This window comes from Lytechinus pictus, chromosome 3 (genome assembly GCF_037042905.1).
Source record: "Lytechinus pictus isolate F3 Inbred chromosome 3, Lp3.0, whole genome shotgun sequence".
Taxonomy (NCBI): domain Eukaryota; kingdom Metazoa; phylum Echinodermata; class Echinoidea; order Temnopleuroida; family Toxopneustidae; genus Lytechinus; species Lytechinus pictus.
The window spans coordinates 71,678,665-71,699,296 of NC_087247.1; the positions used below are offsets into that span (position 1 = coordinate 71,678,665).

General features: G+C 36.3%; 2 protein-coding genes across 3 annotated transcripts in view; both read left to right on the forward strand.

The window, feature by feature from the left end:
• Positions 1–1,151: 1,151 nt before the first annotated feature.
• Positions 1,152–20,632, forward strand: part of LOC129256744 (deoxyribonuclease-1-like) — a 29,015-nt gene continuing 9,534 nt past the window's right edge. Inside the window, exons 1-4 of one of the 2 annotated variants that reach the window (XM_064097674.1) lie at positions 1,152–1,360; positions 7,013–7,101; positions 12,713–12,799; positions 19,842–19,942. In XM_064097674.1, coding sequence (XP_063953744.1) covers positions 1,193–1,360; positions 7,013–7,101; positions 12,713–12,799; positions 19,842–19,942 — 445 coding nt within the window. In that variant the 5' untranslated portion in view covers positions 1,152–1,192. Of the gene's footprint in view, positions 1,370–7,012; positions 7,102–12,712; positions 12,800–19,841; positions 19,943–20,632 lie in introns of both variants that reach the window. The other variant, XM_064097673.1, reaches the window with a different exon arrangement.
• Positions 3,544–6,811, forward strand: LOC129255358 (uncharacterized). The gene is made up of 4 exons (XM_064097817.1): positions 3,544–3,551; positions 5,113–5,326; positions 5,922–6,302; positions 6,758–6,811. Exons 1-4 carry the CDS (start codon positions 3,544–3,546, stop codon positions 6,809–6,811), a joined length of 657 nt encoding a protein of 218 aa, XP_063953887.1.

The following is a 20,632-nucleotide window of genomic DNA, read 5'->3' on the forward strand; positions in this document are numbered from 1 at the left end:
ATATTGGTGAAGGTTTGAGGAAAATCCATTGAAGATTGAGATTTTAATTTTAAGTTTTTATTTGTAATGTCATATACAATCAGCTGCCCCACATGTAATATAGAACACATAAATTTCATTTTTTTGAATAATTCATGATGAATAAAAATTTTCTTCATTCAGGAGCGGGTGTGAGATTTGAGTTTCTCTGTTGATATACTGAAGGCACAATAAAACCCATTTTTATTTTTTGTAGAAAATTACATTTCATTGATTTTTTTTGTCTCTATAGACTATAGGCGCTGCTTTTCCGACGGCGGCAGCGTCAAAACCAAATCTTAACCTAAGGTTAAGTTTTTGAAATGACAGCATAACTTAGAAAAGTATATGAACCTAGTTCATTAAACTTGGACATAAGGTTAATCAAGTATTACTGAACATCCTGCCTGAGTTTCAGGTCACATGACCAAGGTCAAAGGTCATTTAGGGTCAATGAACTTAGACCGGCATTTATGAAGACTACACCTGACAGGATAAAATTCATCACTTGAGAGAGTAAAATGGCCCTAATTCTTCTGCCAGTAAAGAAAATAGTTCCAACTTCCAAAGTAGTGAAATATCTTTCCAATTTGGAAAAAAGGAAGTTCAGTAGGTACCCTCCCTACAATCAGTGTGAGATTGTCAATCATATTCATTCATTTTTGTCAATCAGCAATATCAAATTAAAAAATTGAAAATGGGTTGGCTCGAATGAATATTTTTTGCCTGCCAGTTATAATTAGGCCCGTGTAACCCTGTGTGAGTTTCAGGTCACATGACCAAGGTCAAAGGTCAATGAATTTTGGCCATGTTGAGGGTATATCTGTTGAATTGTCATAACTTTGAATGTTTATATATCTTATTCATGAAACTTAGACATAAAAGTAATCAAGTATCACTGAACATCACTGAACATCAAGGTCAAAGGTGAAGTCGCCACCTTCCACTTTCCTTGCTTGACCAATAACTCAATTTTCCATGTTACAGACGGGCGTATTATGTGCTCGCCTTAGGGACACTCTTGTTTCTGCTATAATTTTTACAACAAACTTTTTGCCAGGATGAACTTCCCCTTTATTAAGGTTGATTGAAGTCTTAACACTAATTGATTTTTCTTATTTCCTTGCTTTAAAGGTTTACAGTTCTACTTAGAAGCAAACCATAAAGAACTTCAATGTTCAAGATGGATCTGAGTGTAATTCTGTTGACAGTACTCTCATTTGGCATAGGAAGTTATACTTTGAAAACTACTGCACAGGATTTCAGAGTGGGAGCCTTCAGTTTGAAAGTTTTCGGGCAGACAAAGATAACAGATCTATCCATTGTGGCTACAATTGCCAGGGTAAGCAAAGTAAGATTTATTTTCGACGTTCGTTCATGTCTACATTGTTTTCTTTGATAGTGAGGGGCTTTGGAATGTGATTTTTGTCGTGCTTAATTGCATAGCAAGTGGCAACAGTGACGGCGCATCAGCATAGAAATCCTAACCTATTAAGTTTTTGAAATGTCATAACTTTGAAAGTGTATGGATCTATAGTGAAGGGTAATATAGTTCAGGGTATAAGAGTAACTACTGTAATCAAGTATCACTGACCCTATTGCATGAGTTTTAGGTCAAATCATTAAGGTCATAGGGCCAATAAACTTTGACCAAGTTGGGGGTATTTTTTAAATGTCATTATAAATTTGAAAGTTTATGGATTTTTATAGGCCCGTCCTAGACGGGACGTATTATGGTATCATGCTCAGTGTCCGTCCGTCTGCTAACTTTTCCTTGTGAACACGATATCTTGAGTTTGACTTAACTTAGGCTCATATAGTTTGGTGTGTATGATACTAGCATGGATCCCAGGAAGCCAGGTCAAAGGTCAAGATCACAGTGCCATGTTTTCATCTTACCCTTCTGAAGTCCTTGTTAACGCGATAACTTTATCTTAGGCTCATATAATTTGGTGTGTATGATACTAGCATAGATCCGAGGAAGCCTATTGATTTTGAGGTCAGAAGGTCAAAGATGAATTCGCCACCTTCCATTTTTCTTGCTTGACCAATGACTCCATTTTCCGTGTTACAGGCGGGCGTATTATGTGCTCGCCTTAGCGACACTCTTGTTCAACTTACACGGTATCGAGTCCCTCTGATCGTCTGGCACAAATTTCAGGTCACGTGATTAAGGTCATAGGTTATGTAGGGTCAATTAACTTCATGTTTGGGTTATCAACATGGAAATCTTTAATAACCAAGTATATTTTTATCTTGCCTGCACAGCAGAGCGAGAACTCTGCCGCTTTTCTTGCAATGGTGGCAGTAGACGTTGTCAACATTGAAATCCCAACTAAAGTTCATAACTTAAAAAGTATATGGACCTATTTTATTTAACTTGGACATATAGGTAATCAAGTATCACTGAACATCATGCCTTTGTTTTAGGTTATATAATTATGTTAGAGGTCATTTAGGATCAATGAGCTTACGTTGTTGAGGGAATCAACTTCAAAATCTTAACCATGGTTCAGTTTTTGAAATATCTTAATTTAAAAATTATGGCAAGTTCCCCAAAGTCTGCGCAGTCCCCCTTGTCTGCGCACATGTGTATATCTGCGCGATTCTAGTAAAAGATACGCAATGAACACAGACTTTACACATGCAATACATAGAGACATATATCCATTAAAAATCTGACTCAAAATGGTGGGAATTATAATGAATTTAGGGCATTTCATGTGACGACCTTAAAATACAGCCTTTCTCAGAATCAAAATCCCTGAATCGTGTGCAAAGTGAATGGGTGCGCAGACATGGGGTACCATTTTTTTTCAATCTGAAAATGAATGCCCGAGGTTTTTTCCAAGAAAATCCTATATTTCTTTCAAATTTTTATGAGATGTTTGGTACACTTGCTCATAATAATATGAGGAAAATCATTATCTGAAAGATTTTGTGAAATAAAAAGAAATTCATGGTAAATCTTAACTCAAATTGTTAGGTGCACACTGCGCAGACTTGGGGACCACTGGTAATATGAATCTACAGTGTGAGCAAGAGAAAGACCTTGACACTTTTTTAATTACCCTTTTTTTTTAAAGGGAAGAAGAATTTTGTAATTATTTTTGTGTGTTTAGATAGAGTAATTCTTCCTGTTTCCTTTGATACCAAACTTGTTGGGATCCAAATCATCCCATTCACAGTTGACTAAACAAGAGTGAGTTAAACTGACTGGTTGAAAACCCTTTCCAATCAAAGCCTTGCATTGATTTAGAGCTGTTGCAGGAGTCGGTTATTCATTTCTGTGATAGGCCCAATCCACTCTAATGCGATGTCAATCTTTCGTTGCCATCTTCTGGTGATTGCTGCAGTGTCTTAACAGCTTCAATGTTCTCTGGTGTCCATCTTTTTCTCTAACAATCGTTCCCTCTTTTTGTGACTTGTTCCTGCTATCATGTAATTCCTCATGTTAGGTAGACAGCTTAACAGATTGGGCATCGTGTGTTGGGGAATCAGCAATGAAAGCGTTGGAAAACCTCAATGACAATGTGAGTCCTTGCAGTTTTTGTTTTACAAAAAAGGCTATCTGTCATGGGGGAGACTGTATGTACCATTATGACAGCATGCAAGCAGATCATGCAAATTTCAATTGCATTAGCTTAAATAATACCTTACCTGATTAGGAAGAAATTCTTATAAAAAAAGATCCATTGTGCAACAGCTCCAAATCAATGTAAGGCTTTGATTGGAATTGGCGCAATAGGTTTTCAACCATTCAGCTGAACTCACTCTTGTTTAGTCAACTGTGAATAGTTGGTATCAAAGGAAACAGGAAGCGGGACATTATCAAACATGCAAAAATGATTACAAAATTCATCTCCTCTTTTAAACAAAGGGTAACTATAAACATATAATTTTTTTTTTATTCACACAGTCACTCTGTAGTTCATGAAACTTTGTTATGAGAGTAATAGTCTTACATGTACATACATGAGTTTCAGGTAAAGATCAACTGTTATTTGGGTCAGTAAACTTTGACTATGTTCCAGGGTATTTTGTAAAATGTCATCATAACCGTGAAATTTCATTTATTGATTGAATTTAATACAAACAAGTTGCATAAAGATCATCTTGTGGCTCACATTTCATAATACAGAAAATATGATATTAATAGAAATAATCAAAAACAAAAGAATACAAACTGAAGAACACTGCACATTTCATATTTCTGTTCAGTGCCAGGGGAGAGCAACTTAATTGGTTATTTGATGTCCCCTGGCCCCACAATAAAACTAACTTAAAGACTTAAACAGTCCATTTTAGAAAGGTACATGAAAACAATCATATCAGGTGGATCTAGATTGATCATGAAACATGGACTTCAGGGTCTACAAAACTATCACTGATCACAGTACTCTAGTTTCAGGTCACATGATTTAGGTCATTAGGGTCAATGAATTTGGACCATGTTGTGGGTTGTAATAAGAAATATAAAGACATATTTCATGAAATTTGGACCTATATTCAAGGGTAATCGTTAATCTTATTACTGATAATATTTGTATGAGTTTTAAGTCATGATGAAGGTCCGAGTTTATTAAGGATTAATGAATTAAATATTTTATTATAGTCAATAGTGGTAGTAAAATACGAGCTGTGATTGGCTAGATAGGTACCACGTGACCTCCCTGTACAATATAACTTTTGATTTTTGGAGGGTAAAACCTGTAATAAATGAATGGGGAGAATATCGATTATTTTGTTTTGTAATTGATATATTTGTATATTGATGCCCAACAGTAGCCTTTTTTCATTTCCGATCGCAGATAGAAATGCAAATTTACTTGGTTTTACCCTTGCTGTAGACGGCAAATTTTGATTATCGGTACCTATGGTAGGTAAAGCTATCGGACACTTTTTCTGTCAATTATTCGTTGATCAACGACCGGAAAAAACTACAAAATGGATAACAATTGTTGATTTCCTTCCCTTTCGCAAGTTATTAGACGACAAGGATTCCACGCGGACTAAAGGAGTGACAATTTACTCTTTGAATATCGTGAGGTCGTATTGTAGTAAAAAATAAGTGGATTTTGCAGTACTATCTAGGCGATGCAGTGCCCCAGAACTGAACGACTTTCTACGGTCTTTCTATGCCGAGCTATGCCAGGGTAACGGGGGGTTTTATGCAAAGAGGTCGATGATCACTCTTCGGTACAGTTTGCAGCGTCACTTTTTGAAGCACCGGCAATTCGATATCTGTAAAGATGCTGCATTCGAAGGATGTAATGAAATGTTCAAAGCCATACTCCACAAATTGAAGGCTGAGGGGAAAAGGTGCAATTTGACACAAGGACCCGGTTACACCTGAGGACATTATGAACAAAATCAGGGAGTCTTTTGACATTACTGTACCAAAGGATTTGCAGAATAAGGTGTTCTTAGACCTCATGTTACATCTCTACAACCGGAGCAGGGAAAATCTTTGCCAAATGAAGAAAGATTTCGCCGTACAGACAGATTCAGCTAATCAACGATACGTCCATGTTGTTCGAGATATGATTACCAAAAACCATTGCGGCGAACTTAATCATGATGAAAAGAGGATTGATTTTTGGTGCATAATGCAGAATTTGAATTTGATTATAAGGTTCCTCCCTTGGACCGCGCAAATTCTCCAGACGTCACTGTTTATCACCAGGAGCTGGACATAGAGGAACAGAAGATCTTGCGTCCAGAACTGAACCTTATGTAACCTTATGTATGAAGAAAGCCAGGGTGGACGGATGTATGCAACTGGTAAGTCTGACTGCCCTGTAAACTTGTTTCTTGAATATCTCTCTCACCTCAATGAAAACTGTGATGCACAATGGCAGCAACCGAAGGCAAGAAGGCCTGCACAGTCAGCTAGCCCTTAGTATGACAATGTACCTGTTGGTTTACATACTCTTGGAAACAAGATGTCAGTGATATCGAAACAAGCACAATGCTCTAAAGTGTATACCAACCACTGCTTCTGTGCTACAGCCATCAACAAACTTGATAATGCTGGCTTTGAAGCTCGCCACATAATGGCAATTTCAGGCCATCACTCTGAGAACAGCATCAAACATTATTCAAGAGTTGGAGAAAGTCAAAAGAGGAGAAAGACTTTGACCATTGCTAGTAACAATGAAAAGACAGCATCATGTTCTTCAACTACTTCTAAGTTCGTTAGGATTTCTAGCACTGCCACTACTAGCAACATTCCTCAATCGCCTTCACCACCACAGGCACACGCACAGTCATCACAACTTGTGGTAAACAGTCAACCAACTTCCTCCCCTATCAATATCAACTCTTCAGTTTCCTGTAAAATGCACCTCCACTTCCACAATTGTAAGGTTAAAATAGTATGTAATAAAAAATAACTAAATTGCAACATACTAGAATAGGTCTAGGCCTAAACTGTCTAGATCCAGACCCAAGACTTGTGTAAATATTTTGTCATTTTTAAACTCTTGGAATGGACCATGCATAGATTTATTTGGAGTTCATTTGTTGCTAATTGGAGTTCATTGTTCTCAGGTGTTCAATTAGAATTTCACAAATATAAGGTAAGTAGAACTTATGCCATCTAGATCTACACTATATTAAAAATCATGAAGGGGGACTTAGATCGAGTGATCTGTTTACTATGATAAATAGTGAACATTCTATTATACAATATTACTGGACTATATGAACTCTAAATATGAAATTATCCCTCATGCAGGTCTATTTCACCTCGGCCTTTGGCCTCGTTGAAATAAACCTGCTCTGGGGATAATTTTACATTTGTCATACATGTTTACATGTATAACAAAGTATATTGTACGATAGATTGAACACTAATATATAAATTTTTTTTTTAAATAAATATAATTCATCTTAATCGTTTTTCTTGCTGGCTGCTGCTATATTGAATCGCGTAATGCAGAGGTGTTCTACTTGTTTAAGTTTTATAACAGTGTTTGTTGTACAATTCCAGGTCATCATGCGCTATGACATCATCTTGCTACAAGGAATCATAGATAGTGAGGGCACAGCAGTTGATGATCTTCTAAAATTAGTTAATAGGTTCGTATTCCTTCCTTGTTTTAGCATAAACAAACTTTGTTATCTCATCATAATATCAATACATCATGCCCCCCCTCCACAGGAGATAGATATAACTCTCATTAATTATTACCTGAATGCGGGGGGGGGGGGTACTCAAATTATAACATGATACCTATGTGCCACACCAAAGTAAAAAAAAATAGGGGCTCTGGTTCTCTGGAACTAAACCTTGGTCTTAAAATAAGGCTCTCTGGAACTGACCATATCTCCAGTTACTCCAGTTTAGCTGACTAGTACAGCCTAAAAAGAAAAAGTAAGAAGATACATGTAAATACATGGATTTTATTAAAAACATGTCTTGCAGTACAAACTGTGAATTACAATTAAGAATAATCATCAGATATAATTAAATATACATTATTTATAACTATATAATATTTGGATCAAGAGGTCATTGTCTCACATGAAGAAGTTCGGCAAAGACTTAGTAATCGCCTTTTCTGTTAGGCTACAGTCACAACTTCCAAAATTAGCCTGCTTGGAGACTGGGCGGCAAGATTTAGCCAATTACGCCCGGGCAGCGATCAGCGGCCGTCTGGGTACCACTGGTTTTTTGGGCATTGCTCGGTCACCGCTCAAGATTTAGTGCAGAGTTGAAATTCTGGCAGCGCCTGCTCACTTTTCACTCGCTGCCCTAAATACGCTTGTTGTCCGGGCGCCAACACAATCAAGCGGGTGCCTACGAACGATTTTGGTTAAAAAAAATTTGGATGACAGGCTGTTGAGCGGTCACTGGCCAGTTGCTAGCCGCTTGCCACTCACAGATTGGTTGATGATCTCGCAGCCCATTCGAGATTAAACTATTCAGGTCAGAAATTGAACTCGTTGGATCATTTCTATTTCGAGTGGTCACTGGTCGCTGGCTGCTCAAGATTGACAGCAACCTAATGTATTCCCAGGTTGATCGCAGTCGTGTACAGATGCCCTGCTGATCACTGGCCTTACTCTTTGCAAATATTTGAAAATAGGCCGGTGGGAGACCGCCCTGGAAATCGGTAGGTTGTCAGCCGATCACTGCTCGGAAGCCAAACGTTCCTCGATTTGACCCAGATTTGGCCTTGAGTCGACCGGTGTCCGATGGGTAATTGACAGGGCACTACTCGGCCACCAATAAGCCTTTCAGCTCGACTTTAAAAAATATCGTTGGGCGATGCCTAAATTCCAGCGTTGCCCAAGCAGGCTACTAATCGGTCGGTCGCTGCTGTGAGTTGTGACTGAAGCCTTAGTCTGTTGATCTGTTAGTCTGTTACAATAATGTTCAGTTTTTGTTTAACTTGCTATCATTTCTTTATTTCTGCATCAATTAATATCATGCTTGGTGCATATGATCCTGTGGTAGTACCACATGTGTGTCCATTAGGGTGATGGGGTCAAAGGTCATGTGATAATGTTAAAATTTTTGTTTAACTTGCTCTCATTTATTTATTTCCGCATCAATTATGTTGACACTTGGTACATACCACATGGGGTCCATGAGGAAGATGAGATCAAAGGTAATCTAGGGGTCAAAAGGTCAAATGATGATGTTAAAGTTTTGTTCAACTTGCTCTCATTTCTTTATTTCTGCATCAATTATGTTGACACTTGGTACATACATGATCCTTGAGTAATACCACATGTGTTTCCATGAGGGTGATGAGGTCGAAAGGTCAAGTTTTCATTGGAATTGCTATCATTTCTTTATATGTGACTCGTCATACCGAAATGAGAGACAACTCAGAATTTTTCAAATCCAAGTTTTGTAGTGATTATTGTTCTCCGTTTCTTTACCTTTAATTTGATATATCACTCGACCCTTAAGAGTAAATAATAGTGGAGATATTAGCCTTAGAATGCAAGAAGAATTGGGCTTTTGAAAATAAAAATCAAGAGAAAAACGCCTTCGAAGTTTGACTTCCGTTTTGAATCCGCTCCATGAAAAAATCTATTTTGCCACCGCCGAGCTAACCGAAATGTCCTAGCAACCGCTTGCCAAAGAAGCCGAAACGATTGACCAATGAGGAGGCTGCATTTGGAACAATAGTGAACTTGCAGGTCACGCGCGACTGCAAGACGAAACAAAGTTAATGTTCTGGTTCGATATGTCAATCCACTGATCTTCTATACAGATCAGTGTAATAGCTCCATAGTTATACTGGGGTTTTATAATTATATTCGTGAAAGAAATAATTGTCATGATCTCCCTTTTTAATGAAATAAAAGGCAGGGAGAAAAGGTCGGACCTAAAACCAGTGAGGAGGGAGTATACCAATGATTTTCATTGTTTCATCGTCTTGTTTAATAATAATAACAATTTCATATACCGCAAATTGCCTCTAAGCGGTTGTTTGAATGTCGATCGCGTTTACTCTCACATGTAATCTATCAAGCGAGTCATTATGACCTAAACTTTAACCGCATGTTCTAATTAAAAGAACTATCCGTTGTAAAATGGTAAGAGAAGCCTTCAAAATATTTCAATTTGAACCTTATCTTTATACGAAAGGCTTGTTTTATCATGTTTCATGAATGCTTATGTTAGATTGAGGCAGTGAGAACAAAAAACGTGAATAATTGCTCAATATCGTCTAAGGCATTTAATGTGCAATGCTATTTTATCCTGCTTTCTAATAAATGGAAATTCTATAGGCATTATTGGTAGCTTGGTGTGCACTTGTTTAAAAAAATTATATATATTCTAACGCAGTAATACAGATAAAGAATCAGAAGATTGTTGCAAATGCCTTGTGCAACAATGATGTCTTTGTAAGATTGAATGATTAAAGAAAGAACAATAAAAGCTGTTCGATATTTTTTCGCACGTGTTCACTCTCAAACATATAGAGGATTTAAAAAAATAAGATGAAAAATGGAGGAAAAATACGGTGGGCGTGGGCAGGAAAGAGGAAGAAGAAAGAACGGCTGTGAAAAAAAAATAGAAGTTCGAATGGGGAGAAGAACGAATAATACAGAGCAACAAAAGAAATAAGAGGAAAAAGGATGAGGAATAAGACGGTGGGGTGAGCAAGAGAGAGGAATAAGAAGGAAAAAAGGGGGAAGAAATGAGGTTAAAAAATATTGAGAGCAGATCGACGGGGGAGAAGAAAAAGAAATGGAGGGGGAGAGGAATAAGATGGTGGGAATGGGCAGGGGAGAGGAAGAAGGAAAACATAAATATATAAAGAGGAACGAAAGAAAAAAAGAGGAATAAGGCGGTGGGTGAGGGAGGGAGAAAACAAAGAAGGAAAAAAGAAAGAAAACCGGCAAAAAGAGAGAAGATCGAATGGTGAGAAGAACGAAAAACAGAATTATGTAAATAGAAACAAAAACAAGAAGAAAAGGGGAAAAATTGAAAAAAAAGTGGAGGGTGACAAAAAGGCAAGAGAGAAGAAGGAAAGGAGGGGGAAAAATAGGCAGAGAAAAAAAAGATCGAAAGGGAAGAAAGAAAAACAGATTAAGAGGAACGAAAGAATTAAAGAAGAGAAAGGGGATGAGATAGAATAGGGGAGGGGGGTTAGAGAGAGGAGACCGAATGACCTGAATAAGAAGAGCGAACGAAAAGGGGGAGAGAGGAAGAAAGGAAGAAATAAAACACAAGAAAGACGAAAGAAGTAGGTAAGAGAATAAGAGAGAGGGAAAGAGAGAATAGATCTGGACACAGTCGAATGGAACAACATGACAATGACTTTTATGAAATGTTTATTTCAATATGTATATTTTAAATGACTAATATTTTCAATCAGTGTCTTATACCATATCCAAAAAAAATGCACTAAACCTTCTGCATGGTCGTTTCGGCCATTTTTCATTGGTCGACGTTAGCTGTCTCAGACTTTCTTTTTGTACAGTTATTTCTTTCGCTTTCTCTATCGTTCATTCAAACATGAAAACATAAATTAATCCTCGCAAACAAACCGTGTTCTGAATACTTTGCGTCTCTGCATGACTTTTATTTCGCGATTATAGCCAGGCTAATACTCTAAATCCAGTATCAATCTATCGCTAACACCCCCGCCTGGTACTATTATCACAAAAAAATAACCCTTTAGAAGTTGTATCCCGTTTGTTAACTATTGTCAAGAAGCCCCCCTTTTAAATTTCAGAATACGCATTGAAATCGATGCTTTTGATCTTTCTTTTGAAGCTGAATCATTGAACCGATCGATCGAGCGAGCGGCCGCCGCCAGGTGTACACGAGTTTAAATGAATAGCCAATCAACAATGGCGTACATTGCTAGGGGCGGAGCTTAGTATGAAGCGAAATTCGATCAAGTCGAACGTGCCAAGTATCAGAAATTTTTGATTTGACCGAAAAAAACACTCGCAGAAAAACTGCTTTTTTATCACATTCCCGTCATCAATTTCACTCATCTTTTTCACAGAGTAATTATGAAACATGGAAGAATCAGAAAATGAAAAAAAAAAAATCTTCACAATTTTGACTTTTTTATTTGTGTGTCGAATTCCAAGGAATTTTGATTTGCGACTTGTCTCTCATTTCGGTATGATCGATCACATATCTGCATCAATTGTGCTTATCCTTGGTAGAAATGATCCTTGGGTAGTGTCACAAGTGTGTGGAAGATGATGGGGTCAAAGGTCATCCAGGGGTCAATAGGTCAAGTTTTTGTTCTCATTTATTTATTTGTGCATCAATTGTATTTACACTTGGTGCAATTAACCATTAGATAATACCACACATGTGTTCATGAGGATGATAAAGTAAAAAGATCATATTGCATATTTTATCGATCGCGATATCTGGTGATGCTTGTGGTTCGTGAACCACCTTGTTTTTATAGTGCACTCGAGTATCAAGGCACCCCAAAAGGCGGTACTTGGACTCCTGGAGACAAAATTTGGACATTAATACCTTCATCTAAAGTACACCATGAAAATGAACCAGTATATATACTTTACATGATATACAAATACTTTAATCGAATACTAATACTCAAACTGAAGAAAAGGTTTGTAAATATTTTGTTAAGAGCTTCCATTAATAACTATCAAAATCCTACAAAACAACAAAAAATTTCATTAAACATTATTAATAAACAATTAGCATAATTTATACAAAATCAAATATCAAACTGATTGAAATCTAATTACTTTTTTGTATCTTAAAACCAATGAGATTAAGCTTAATATTGCATGAAGATGAAAAAGGATGTAGTATTTAAACACCAAATGTTGGAAACGATGAATACATTGGGTTATGTAAGAAATACATAATATTAAAATATTTAAACAATTATACAGTATATGGTCGATTGAAATTCATTGTCAAAGACTACTGATTGGTTTGTAAAATGTAATAAAGTATTTTATATTTTTTTTATTTAATTTTGAATTTATGTTTAATTTAGTTGTCAGAATCAGAAACATGATAATTTTTCTTATATATTGTTCTGTGAGAAATTTCATGTACAGATTAGACATGAATGAATAGAATTATGTTTTCTTTCAGTGCTATTTTTTGTGGAAGCTATTTTGAATGAAAAGTAATGAAGTCTGTCCTTGGAGATGAAATGAAATTGCGTTCATGAAAATAATAGCCTCAATGTGTGATTTTCCCTTTCATTTACAGTGTAGAAAGTGATGATCCATATTCAATGATTATTAGTGAAGGTTTAGGTAGTTCTTATACCAAGGAACACTATGCATACTTGTACAGGTGAGTAGCCTAAAGTTTAAATCATTTTGAAGTCCAGTCTTTGAAGTTGCAATAAATCTATTTGATTGTTTTCCTTTTTTTTTTTTTACCGGGGCTTTTGGTATTAAAGTTCCCAACATTCATTAGGTAATTAATCTATGCACTAATAATTTATAAAATCTGTAGAATGTTGTGAATCCTACTCTTTCTTCTTCATTCAATACCTTACAACCACATTCTTTGTACTGAATCTGAAATTACTGTATATGTAATTAATTTCCCCGAGATTTAGTATACAATGATTTCTTAAAGGTGTCTACATTCACTTGATTTTTTTTCTTCCTGGGTTTTATTTTTTTGTCTTCCTGGTTTGTTTTTCTTATCAATCTAAACAATATAGAAACAAGATGATTAAAAATCCAAACTATTTATCTTGAATAAGTCCTTTGTTAATATTAGCCTATGCCTTTAATCCATCAAAATACGTCTTAATGAAGTAAAGTGAATCTGAAAACTTCATCAATTCTGATGAATTGCTGCTAATTCTTATGAGAAAAAAATGAATAAATACAAATTTTTCCCCATTATACTAAGTACAAATGTGCCATTAAAAGGTACAAATTTGACATTGAGTTAATGAAAGTTATTGGCAGAAAAACCAATAGGCAGAATGTGTAGCTGTGGGAAATAGCATTGAATATTATTGTGTATAATATGTTGTTGATCATTTGTTACGGGATTATTTACTAGTCTGTTGATAATTGCCATGTATTGTTACATGTGTTTTTTTGTGTGTGTGTGTCATAATCTACAGAAATCTGTCCAACCAGTTTATTCAAGTATACTTGCACTTTTTTGCATTAATGGCTTACTTCACAAAACAAAAGTCACACTTGGTGATCGTGCATTTGCACTTGCTGCCCCCAAACTATGGAATAGCCTGCCAAGAAGCTCTCCATCCTCGACTCTCTTCAAATCAAAATTAAAAACATATCTCTTTAGTTACGAAAATTTGCTGTGAAGACAAATAAAAAGAGCTCTGAACAAGCACAGCTGAATACATCCATATAAAAGCTGCGGTATACAAAATAATGTTTATCATTCATTGCCCAACTATATCATAAGAAATAAGCCACAAGTATCCAAAGTACAGTGCATCTCAAAAAAACTATACACTTTTGAAATGGCTGCCAAATAAAAAGTATCACTTTGGGGGAAAAGACGTATATATATGGAAAGACAATAAAGTCAACTTTCAAATGACACCAAAAAGTTGGAGAACTATTCATGCTTGAGTGAGCACTACCCACTTAAACAAAGGGTATGAAAATTAGGCTGAGCAGGAATTAGACTACCAATTTCTTACAGTTTTTTGAGAGACGAGTCTTTGGAACTTGGAAAGTTGAGGGTGTTGTGATAAATTAATGATCACTCAAGATCAATTTAGGTTGTTTGAGCAAATTTCATGAATTATTGAATTGGAATTTAATGCATGAGTGAACATGAATTGCAATTTTTAGTGGAGCATTTTAACTTTATTATGTGGATCTCAGCAGTGTGTTCATGGGAGTCAGGAAAATAGGAGTGATATAGGACTTTTAAGCGGGTGAAGTAAGTTGATAGGATAAGGGTCAACAGAACATTAAGCCTCCCTCCTACTGGCCCTCCCACCCCCCCCCCCCCCCCCCCCCGTTGAGATCGAGACTGATTGCTAATACAAGTCCAGAGTGGACTGTCAATGATAAATTCTGAAAATTAGGTCATCAACGTTTACCTATCAATCATTCAATCAACAATAATTTATCAGTAAATCAACTCAATCGATGTGATCAATCAAACATTCATTTTTTTCAATAAATTATCAATCCAACATTCAGCTTTTTAAATGAATTATTTCATAAATCATGATTATCAGTCAATTTGTTAGTAATCATCTAACGAAAAAAAAAATCTGACCCATCAGCCATCGGTCACTAGGCAGTTAAATTTTTAATACCATCCAAGAGAAAGAGAGAGGGGGGGGTGGAGGGGAGGGGTTGGGTACATGACTTGTAATTTGTAAAAGGACACACAGAAGAAGAATGCCCTTTTAACCAAGTCTTACCCTATCTCGGCCCCTGTATGCAACAGGTACCATCATATTACTCTGACTCTCACAAACACACTCAGCATGAAGATCCACATGATAAACTTAAAATGCTACATTAAAGCTAAATTACAGTAGTTGCAGTAAAATACTGATTTCGTGAGAAAGTCTGTAAAACCAAGGTGAAGTATTACTATATCATCGTGGATCTAGATCTGGTACAGTTACATAAACCAAACTTTGTGAAATCATACTATCTAAGCTAAAAAAACAATCACACTGAAGATCACCAACACAGATAGGCACACGTGGGACAATGTATTATTATTGCTGGAATAAAGACCCGACGGAAGTGACAGAATCCGTGCTTATATTTCTCAGCAATTACACAATTTCTTCCAAAATCCTTTGGCACATATTTTTTATTCATACAAACAGACACTTTGGTGATCATTATATTAAATTCTGTAAAAAGTCATTTGGAGATCGTCCCCAGAACCGGAATTTATCTTTAAAGTTACAATTCCTGTACACTCATGTAGTAACTCATGAAATTTGCTTAAGAATGCAAAACTTATCTCAATTCATTACTAATTTAGCATAACACCCTTAACTTTGCAAGTTACAAAGTACTCACCTCTCAAAAAGTGGAAGACTAATCAAAAGTTGTGCCCACCCTAGCAAAGCTTATACCCAGTCTTAACAGACACTTTTCTGACTACCCTACCCCGATAAAAGCAGGGTGAAGGAAATCCCCATTTCTGTTAAGACACTCCCACTGGGAGGATAGCAGGACAGTGTCGGGAAGGATGTTTCCAAATTTCGGCCTGCTCAGACCAGGGTGGAAGCGAGGTAGAAAAACAACTCTTAACGCCCGGACGCATGTTCTGTTAAGACGCGATCAGGGTGCAGTCTGGCTGAAAAGCTCTCCCTCTCCCATTCGTTTCTCCTTTTCTCTCTCTATTCCTCTTTTTCTCTCCCTCTTCATTTCCCTTCTCTTTTTCTTTCCCTCTCTTAAGCATGTTTCTTTTCTCTCTATAATCTTCCTTTTCTCTCCTCTCTCATTTCTCTTTATCTTTTACCCCTCTTTTCTCTCTCTCCTTTCCCTTCTCTCCCCCTTTTTTATCTTTCCTTTTTTTATTTCATATCTCCCTCTCCCTTAATTCCTTTTTCTTTCTCATTTCCTCTTCCCTTATCATTTTTCTCCCCTTTCCCCCAACCTTTCCTTTCACTCCCCTTTTCTATTCCCTTCTCATTTTCTTTCCCTTTGTTTTGTCCTCTCTTTCTCTCTCCCTCTCCCCTTTCTTTTCTTTCCCTCTCCTTTGCAATTTCTTCTATCTCTCCCTTTCTCTTCTCTTTTTCTCACTCTTATCTTCCTTTCTTTTCCCTCCCCCTTTCATGTCTTTATTCTCATCTCTTTTCCCTTCCTTTTCTTTTCCATCTTCCTTTTCCTTCTATTTTTCTTTACCCCCCTTTCCTTTCCCCTCTCTCCTTCCTTTCTTTTCCTTCATTTTTTCCCTCTTTCCTTTCCCCCCTCTCTTCTTTCTTTTACTTTTCCACTTTTCCTTCCTTTAGTTCTCCTTCTGTCTCTCTCTTTTTTCGGAGGTGGGGGGGGGGGGCATTCATTACCATGGAAACCTTACCAGGGTAGGATGTTTAAGTGAGTGTCTGTTAAGATGGAGCAAGGAGGCTACCACCTGTGGTTTTACTGCCTCATTGAGGAATTCCATCCCTCCTTTTCTACCCCCCCCCCTCTACCAGGGCACTGTCTATTAAAACGGGGCTCTATAGTCTCTCAGGAGGGGAGAAGGGGGTAGAGGGGTTGGGTTGGCTAAATGTCCTTTTGACCGATCCCATCAACTAACTTCACCTACTTAAATCCTATCTCACCCCTATTTTCCTGACTCCGATAAACACACTGCTGAGATCCACATAAATTAAAAATGATGCACTATGAATTGCAACTCACGATCACTCTTGCATTAAATTTCAATTTAAAAATTCATGAAATTTGCTCAGACAACTTAAATTGATCATGATTGATCATTAATTTATCGCAACACCCTCAACTTCGCAAATTCCAAATGACTCGCCTCTCAAAGACTGTAAGAAATTGGAAGTCAATTCCTGCCCAGCCTAATTTTCACACCCTTTGTTTAAGTGTGTACTGCTCACTCAAGCATGAATAGTTTTCCAACTTTTTGTTGTCATTTGAAAGTTGGCTTTATTGTCTTTCCATATATATAGATCTTTTCCGGCAAAGTAACATATTTTTTATCTGGTAGCCTTTTCAAAAGTGTATAGTTTTTGAGACGCACTGTAGATCGGAATTTCTTTGGAAACATAAAACATTGTATGCTCTGAAAGATTGAGTTTTGATGAGGTTAGTAGTTTATCTACAAAAAAAATTGATGATTCTGATCAATATGAAATGGAAAGTGTATTAATGCAATGTTTGATAACAAAATACAGATTAATTAATCTTCAAAATTTTTGCACGCCCAGTCTCACAGATATCAATCAATCAATGTCATTTTGTAGTAGTAGTAGTAGTAGTAGTAATAGTAGCAGTAGTAGTAGTAGTAGTAGAAGTAGTAGTAGTAGTAGTAGTAGTAGTAGTAGTAGTAGTAGTAGTAGTAGAAGAAGTAGTAGTAGTAGTAGTAGTAGTAGGAGGAGGAGTAGTAATAGTAGCAGTAGTAGTAGTAGTAGTAGTAGTATTACTAGTAGTAGTAGTAGTAGAAGAAGTAGTAGTAGTAGTAGTAGTAGTAGTAATAGTAGTAGTAGTAGTAGTAGTAGTAGTAGTAGTAGTAGTAGTAGTAGTAGTAGAAGAAGAAGAAGAAGAAGTAGTAGTAGTAGTAGTAGTAGTAGTAGTAGTAGTAGTAGTAGTAGTAGTAGTAGTAGTAGTAGGAGGAGTAGTACTAGTAGTAGTAAAAGTAGTAGTAATAGTATTAATTTTCTGATTCCATGATACAATATGTATTACATATATATTTACACAGTACAGATAAACAAATTGTATAGAAATAAAGCTGAATTGTCTCGATTACCAATTATCAGTTATGCCAAACGGAGGTTATAGAAACAATCAAAACTGTGAGAAAAATCATTGCATTGCAAGTGTAATTTTTGTCTCACCTACATAGCAGAGCAAGACTTTATGCACTGGAGTTGATATTGAAATCTTAAATGAGGTTAAGATTAGGAATTGTCATCATTACTTAGAAAGTATATGGACCTATTTCATGAAATGTTGACACAAGGGTATCACTGATCATCTTGCTTGAAATTTGGGTCATATGCGGTTTAGGTCACATGATCAAGGTCTAATGTTATTTAGGGTCAATGATCTTTGACGATGTTTGGGGTATCAACATTGAAATTTTAAGTTGTAACCAAGATTAAGTTTTTGGAAAATCCTCATAACTTAGAATATGGACCTAGTTCATGAAACTTTGATGTGAGGGTAATCAAATATTACTGATTGTCTTACATGAGTTTCAGGTCAAAGGTTATGGTCTTTTTATTTGTCATAACTTTGAAATTTTTTGGATCTAGTTAATGAAAATTGGATGTATTAAGTATCACTGATTGTCTTGCATAAGTTTCAGGTCACATGATCAAGGTCAAAGGTCATCCAGGGTCAATGAACTTTGACTATGTTGTGGTATCAACATTGAAATCTCAACAAAGGCTAAGTTTTAAATGGCATAACTCTGAAAGGAAATGGATCTTTTGCATGAAACTTAGACACAAGGATAATCAAGTATCACTGATCATTCTTTGCGAGTGTCGGTTCACATAATCAAGGTCAAAGGTCATTTAGGGTCTATGAAGCTGCTATGAATGATTTTTGTCTTGCCTGCATAGCAGAGCGAGACTATAGGCGCTGCTTTTCAGACGGCGGCGTTGTCGTCAACATTGAAATAATCATAACTTAGAAAGTATATGGATCTAGTTCATGAAACTTAGACATAAGAGTAATCAAGTATGACTGAATATCCTGCTTGAGTTTTAGGTCACATGACTAAGGTCAAGGGTCATTTAGGGTCAATAAACTTAGACCATGTTGGGATAATCAATATCGAAATCTTAACCAAGGTTAAGTGTTTGAAATGTCGTCATAACTTAGAAAGTATTTTTACCTAGTTTATGAAACTTGGACATAAGGGTGATAGTGTATCACTGTAGATCCTGCCTGAGTTTTAGGTCACATGACCAAGATCAAAGGTCACTTAGGGTCAACAAACTTTGACCATGTTGGGGTTATTTGTGGAATTGTCATCATAACTTTGAAATTTTATGGATCTAGTTCATGAAACTTAGACATAAGAGCAATTAAGTATCCCTGGACATCCTGTGCAAGTTTCAGGTCACATGACCGAGGTCAAAAGTCATTGAGGGTCAACAAACTGATAATTTTGGGGGTATTTGTGGAATTGTCATAACTTTAAAAGTTTATAGATCTAGTTCATGAAACTTGGACATAAGTGTAACCATGTATCCCTGAATATCCTGTGCGTGTTTCAGGTCACATGACCAAGATCAAAGGTCATTTAAGGTCAATGAACTTTGGCCGTGTTGGGGGTATTTGTTGAATTGGCATCAGAACTTTAAAAGTGTATGGATCTACACATGTAGTTCATGAAACATAGATATAAGGGTAATTAAGTGTATGAATGATTGTTTTGCACACGTCTGAGGTCACATGATCATAGTCAAAGGTCATGTTGGGTCAATGGACATAGTATTTTATTATCATTTTCATGAGTGTTTTCTTTTGTTAAAAATTATTCAATAGCTGTTTTCAAAGTCAGCACTGCTGCTATATTGAATCGCGTAATGCAGGCGAGACAGCCAGAGGCGTTCCACTTGCTTTAATAAAAGTAATAGTTGTTTTCAAAGTCAGCACTGATGCTATATTGAATTGTGTAATGCAGGCGAGACTGCCAGAGGCGTTCTACTTGTTTTTCATTTCAGGAGTAGCAGAGCCAACTTGGTGAGAAGTTACACATACAAAGACACAGGGGATAGGTTTGAGAGAGAGCCATATATTGCCATATTTGAATCTCGTTACACAGGTAAGTACGTTTGAATTATGAGTTTCGGTAGTGATAGTGATGTGTCTTAAGAATTCACATGCTTCTAAAGTAGGAATAGAAAAAAATATGTTAGTGTAAAAAGTATTAACAAAAAGCAATAACCAATTGGAAGAAAAAGAAAAGTATTAACAAAAAGCAATAACCAATTGGAGGAAAAAGAAAGATATCAATGGAGGATGAATGATAAACTATTTTGAATCAACATATTTTCTAAATTGCATTTTACTTTTAAGGAAACACATATGGTCCTATAAACATGTCTAGTGTATGATGATAAAAATGTTGCAAGTATCAATAATTGATTTTCATGATTGCTTGTTATGATTAAATACACATACTTAATTTCTAAAAATCAACCCTGCAGTTTATTACTAAGCTTTGTATTAAAGGGGTTATTAACAGCCTTTAATATACCTTTAATCTAATAACCAATACAAACCTCTCAGTCATTGATTGTTGCGTAATTCCAGGCTTAAACATGATTTCTTAGCAGTTGGATACAGCTAAACTAACTATTCTATAAAATTTATAATTGAAGCCGAAGGGCCATCTTAGGTACTCACACATTCTCTTTATATGTGTTGAAAGATTAGTCTCATTAATGGCATAAAGAGCGTTGGGGTGGCCATGGACCTCCCTCCCCCCTCCCCCCCCAAAAAAAAAAATCAT

Coding starts and splice junctions, on each gene's coding strand:
- LOC129255358 (XM_064097817.1), top strand. Junction 5,327..5,921: donor CCATACTCCACAAATTGAAG/GCTGAGGGGAAA, acceptor GCTAGCCCTTAG/TATGACAATGTACCTGTTGG. Junction 6,303..6,757: donor CACAGTCATCACAACTTGTG/GTAAACAGTCAA, acceptor TCCCTCATGCAG/GTCTATTTCACCTCGGCCTT.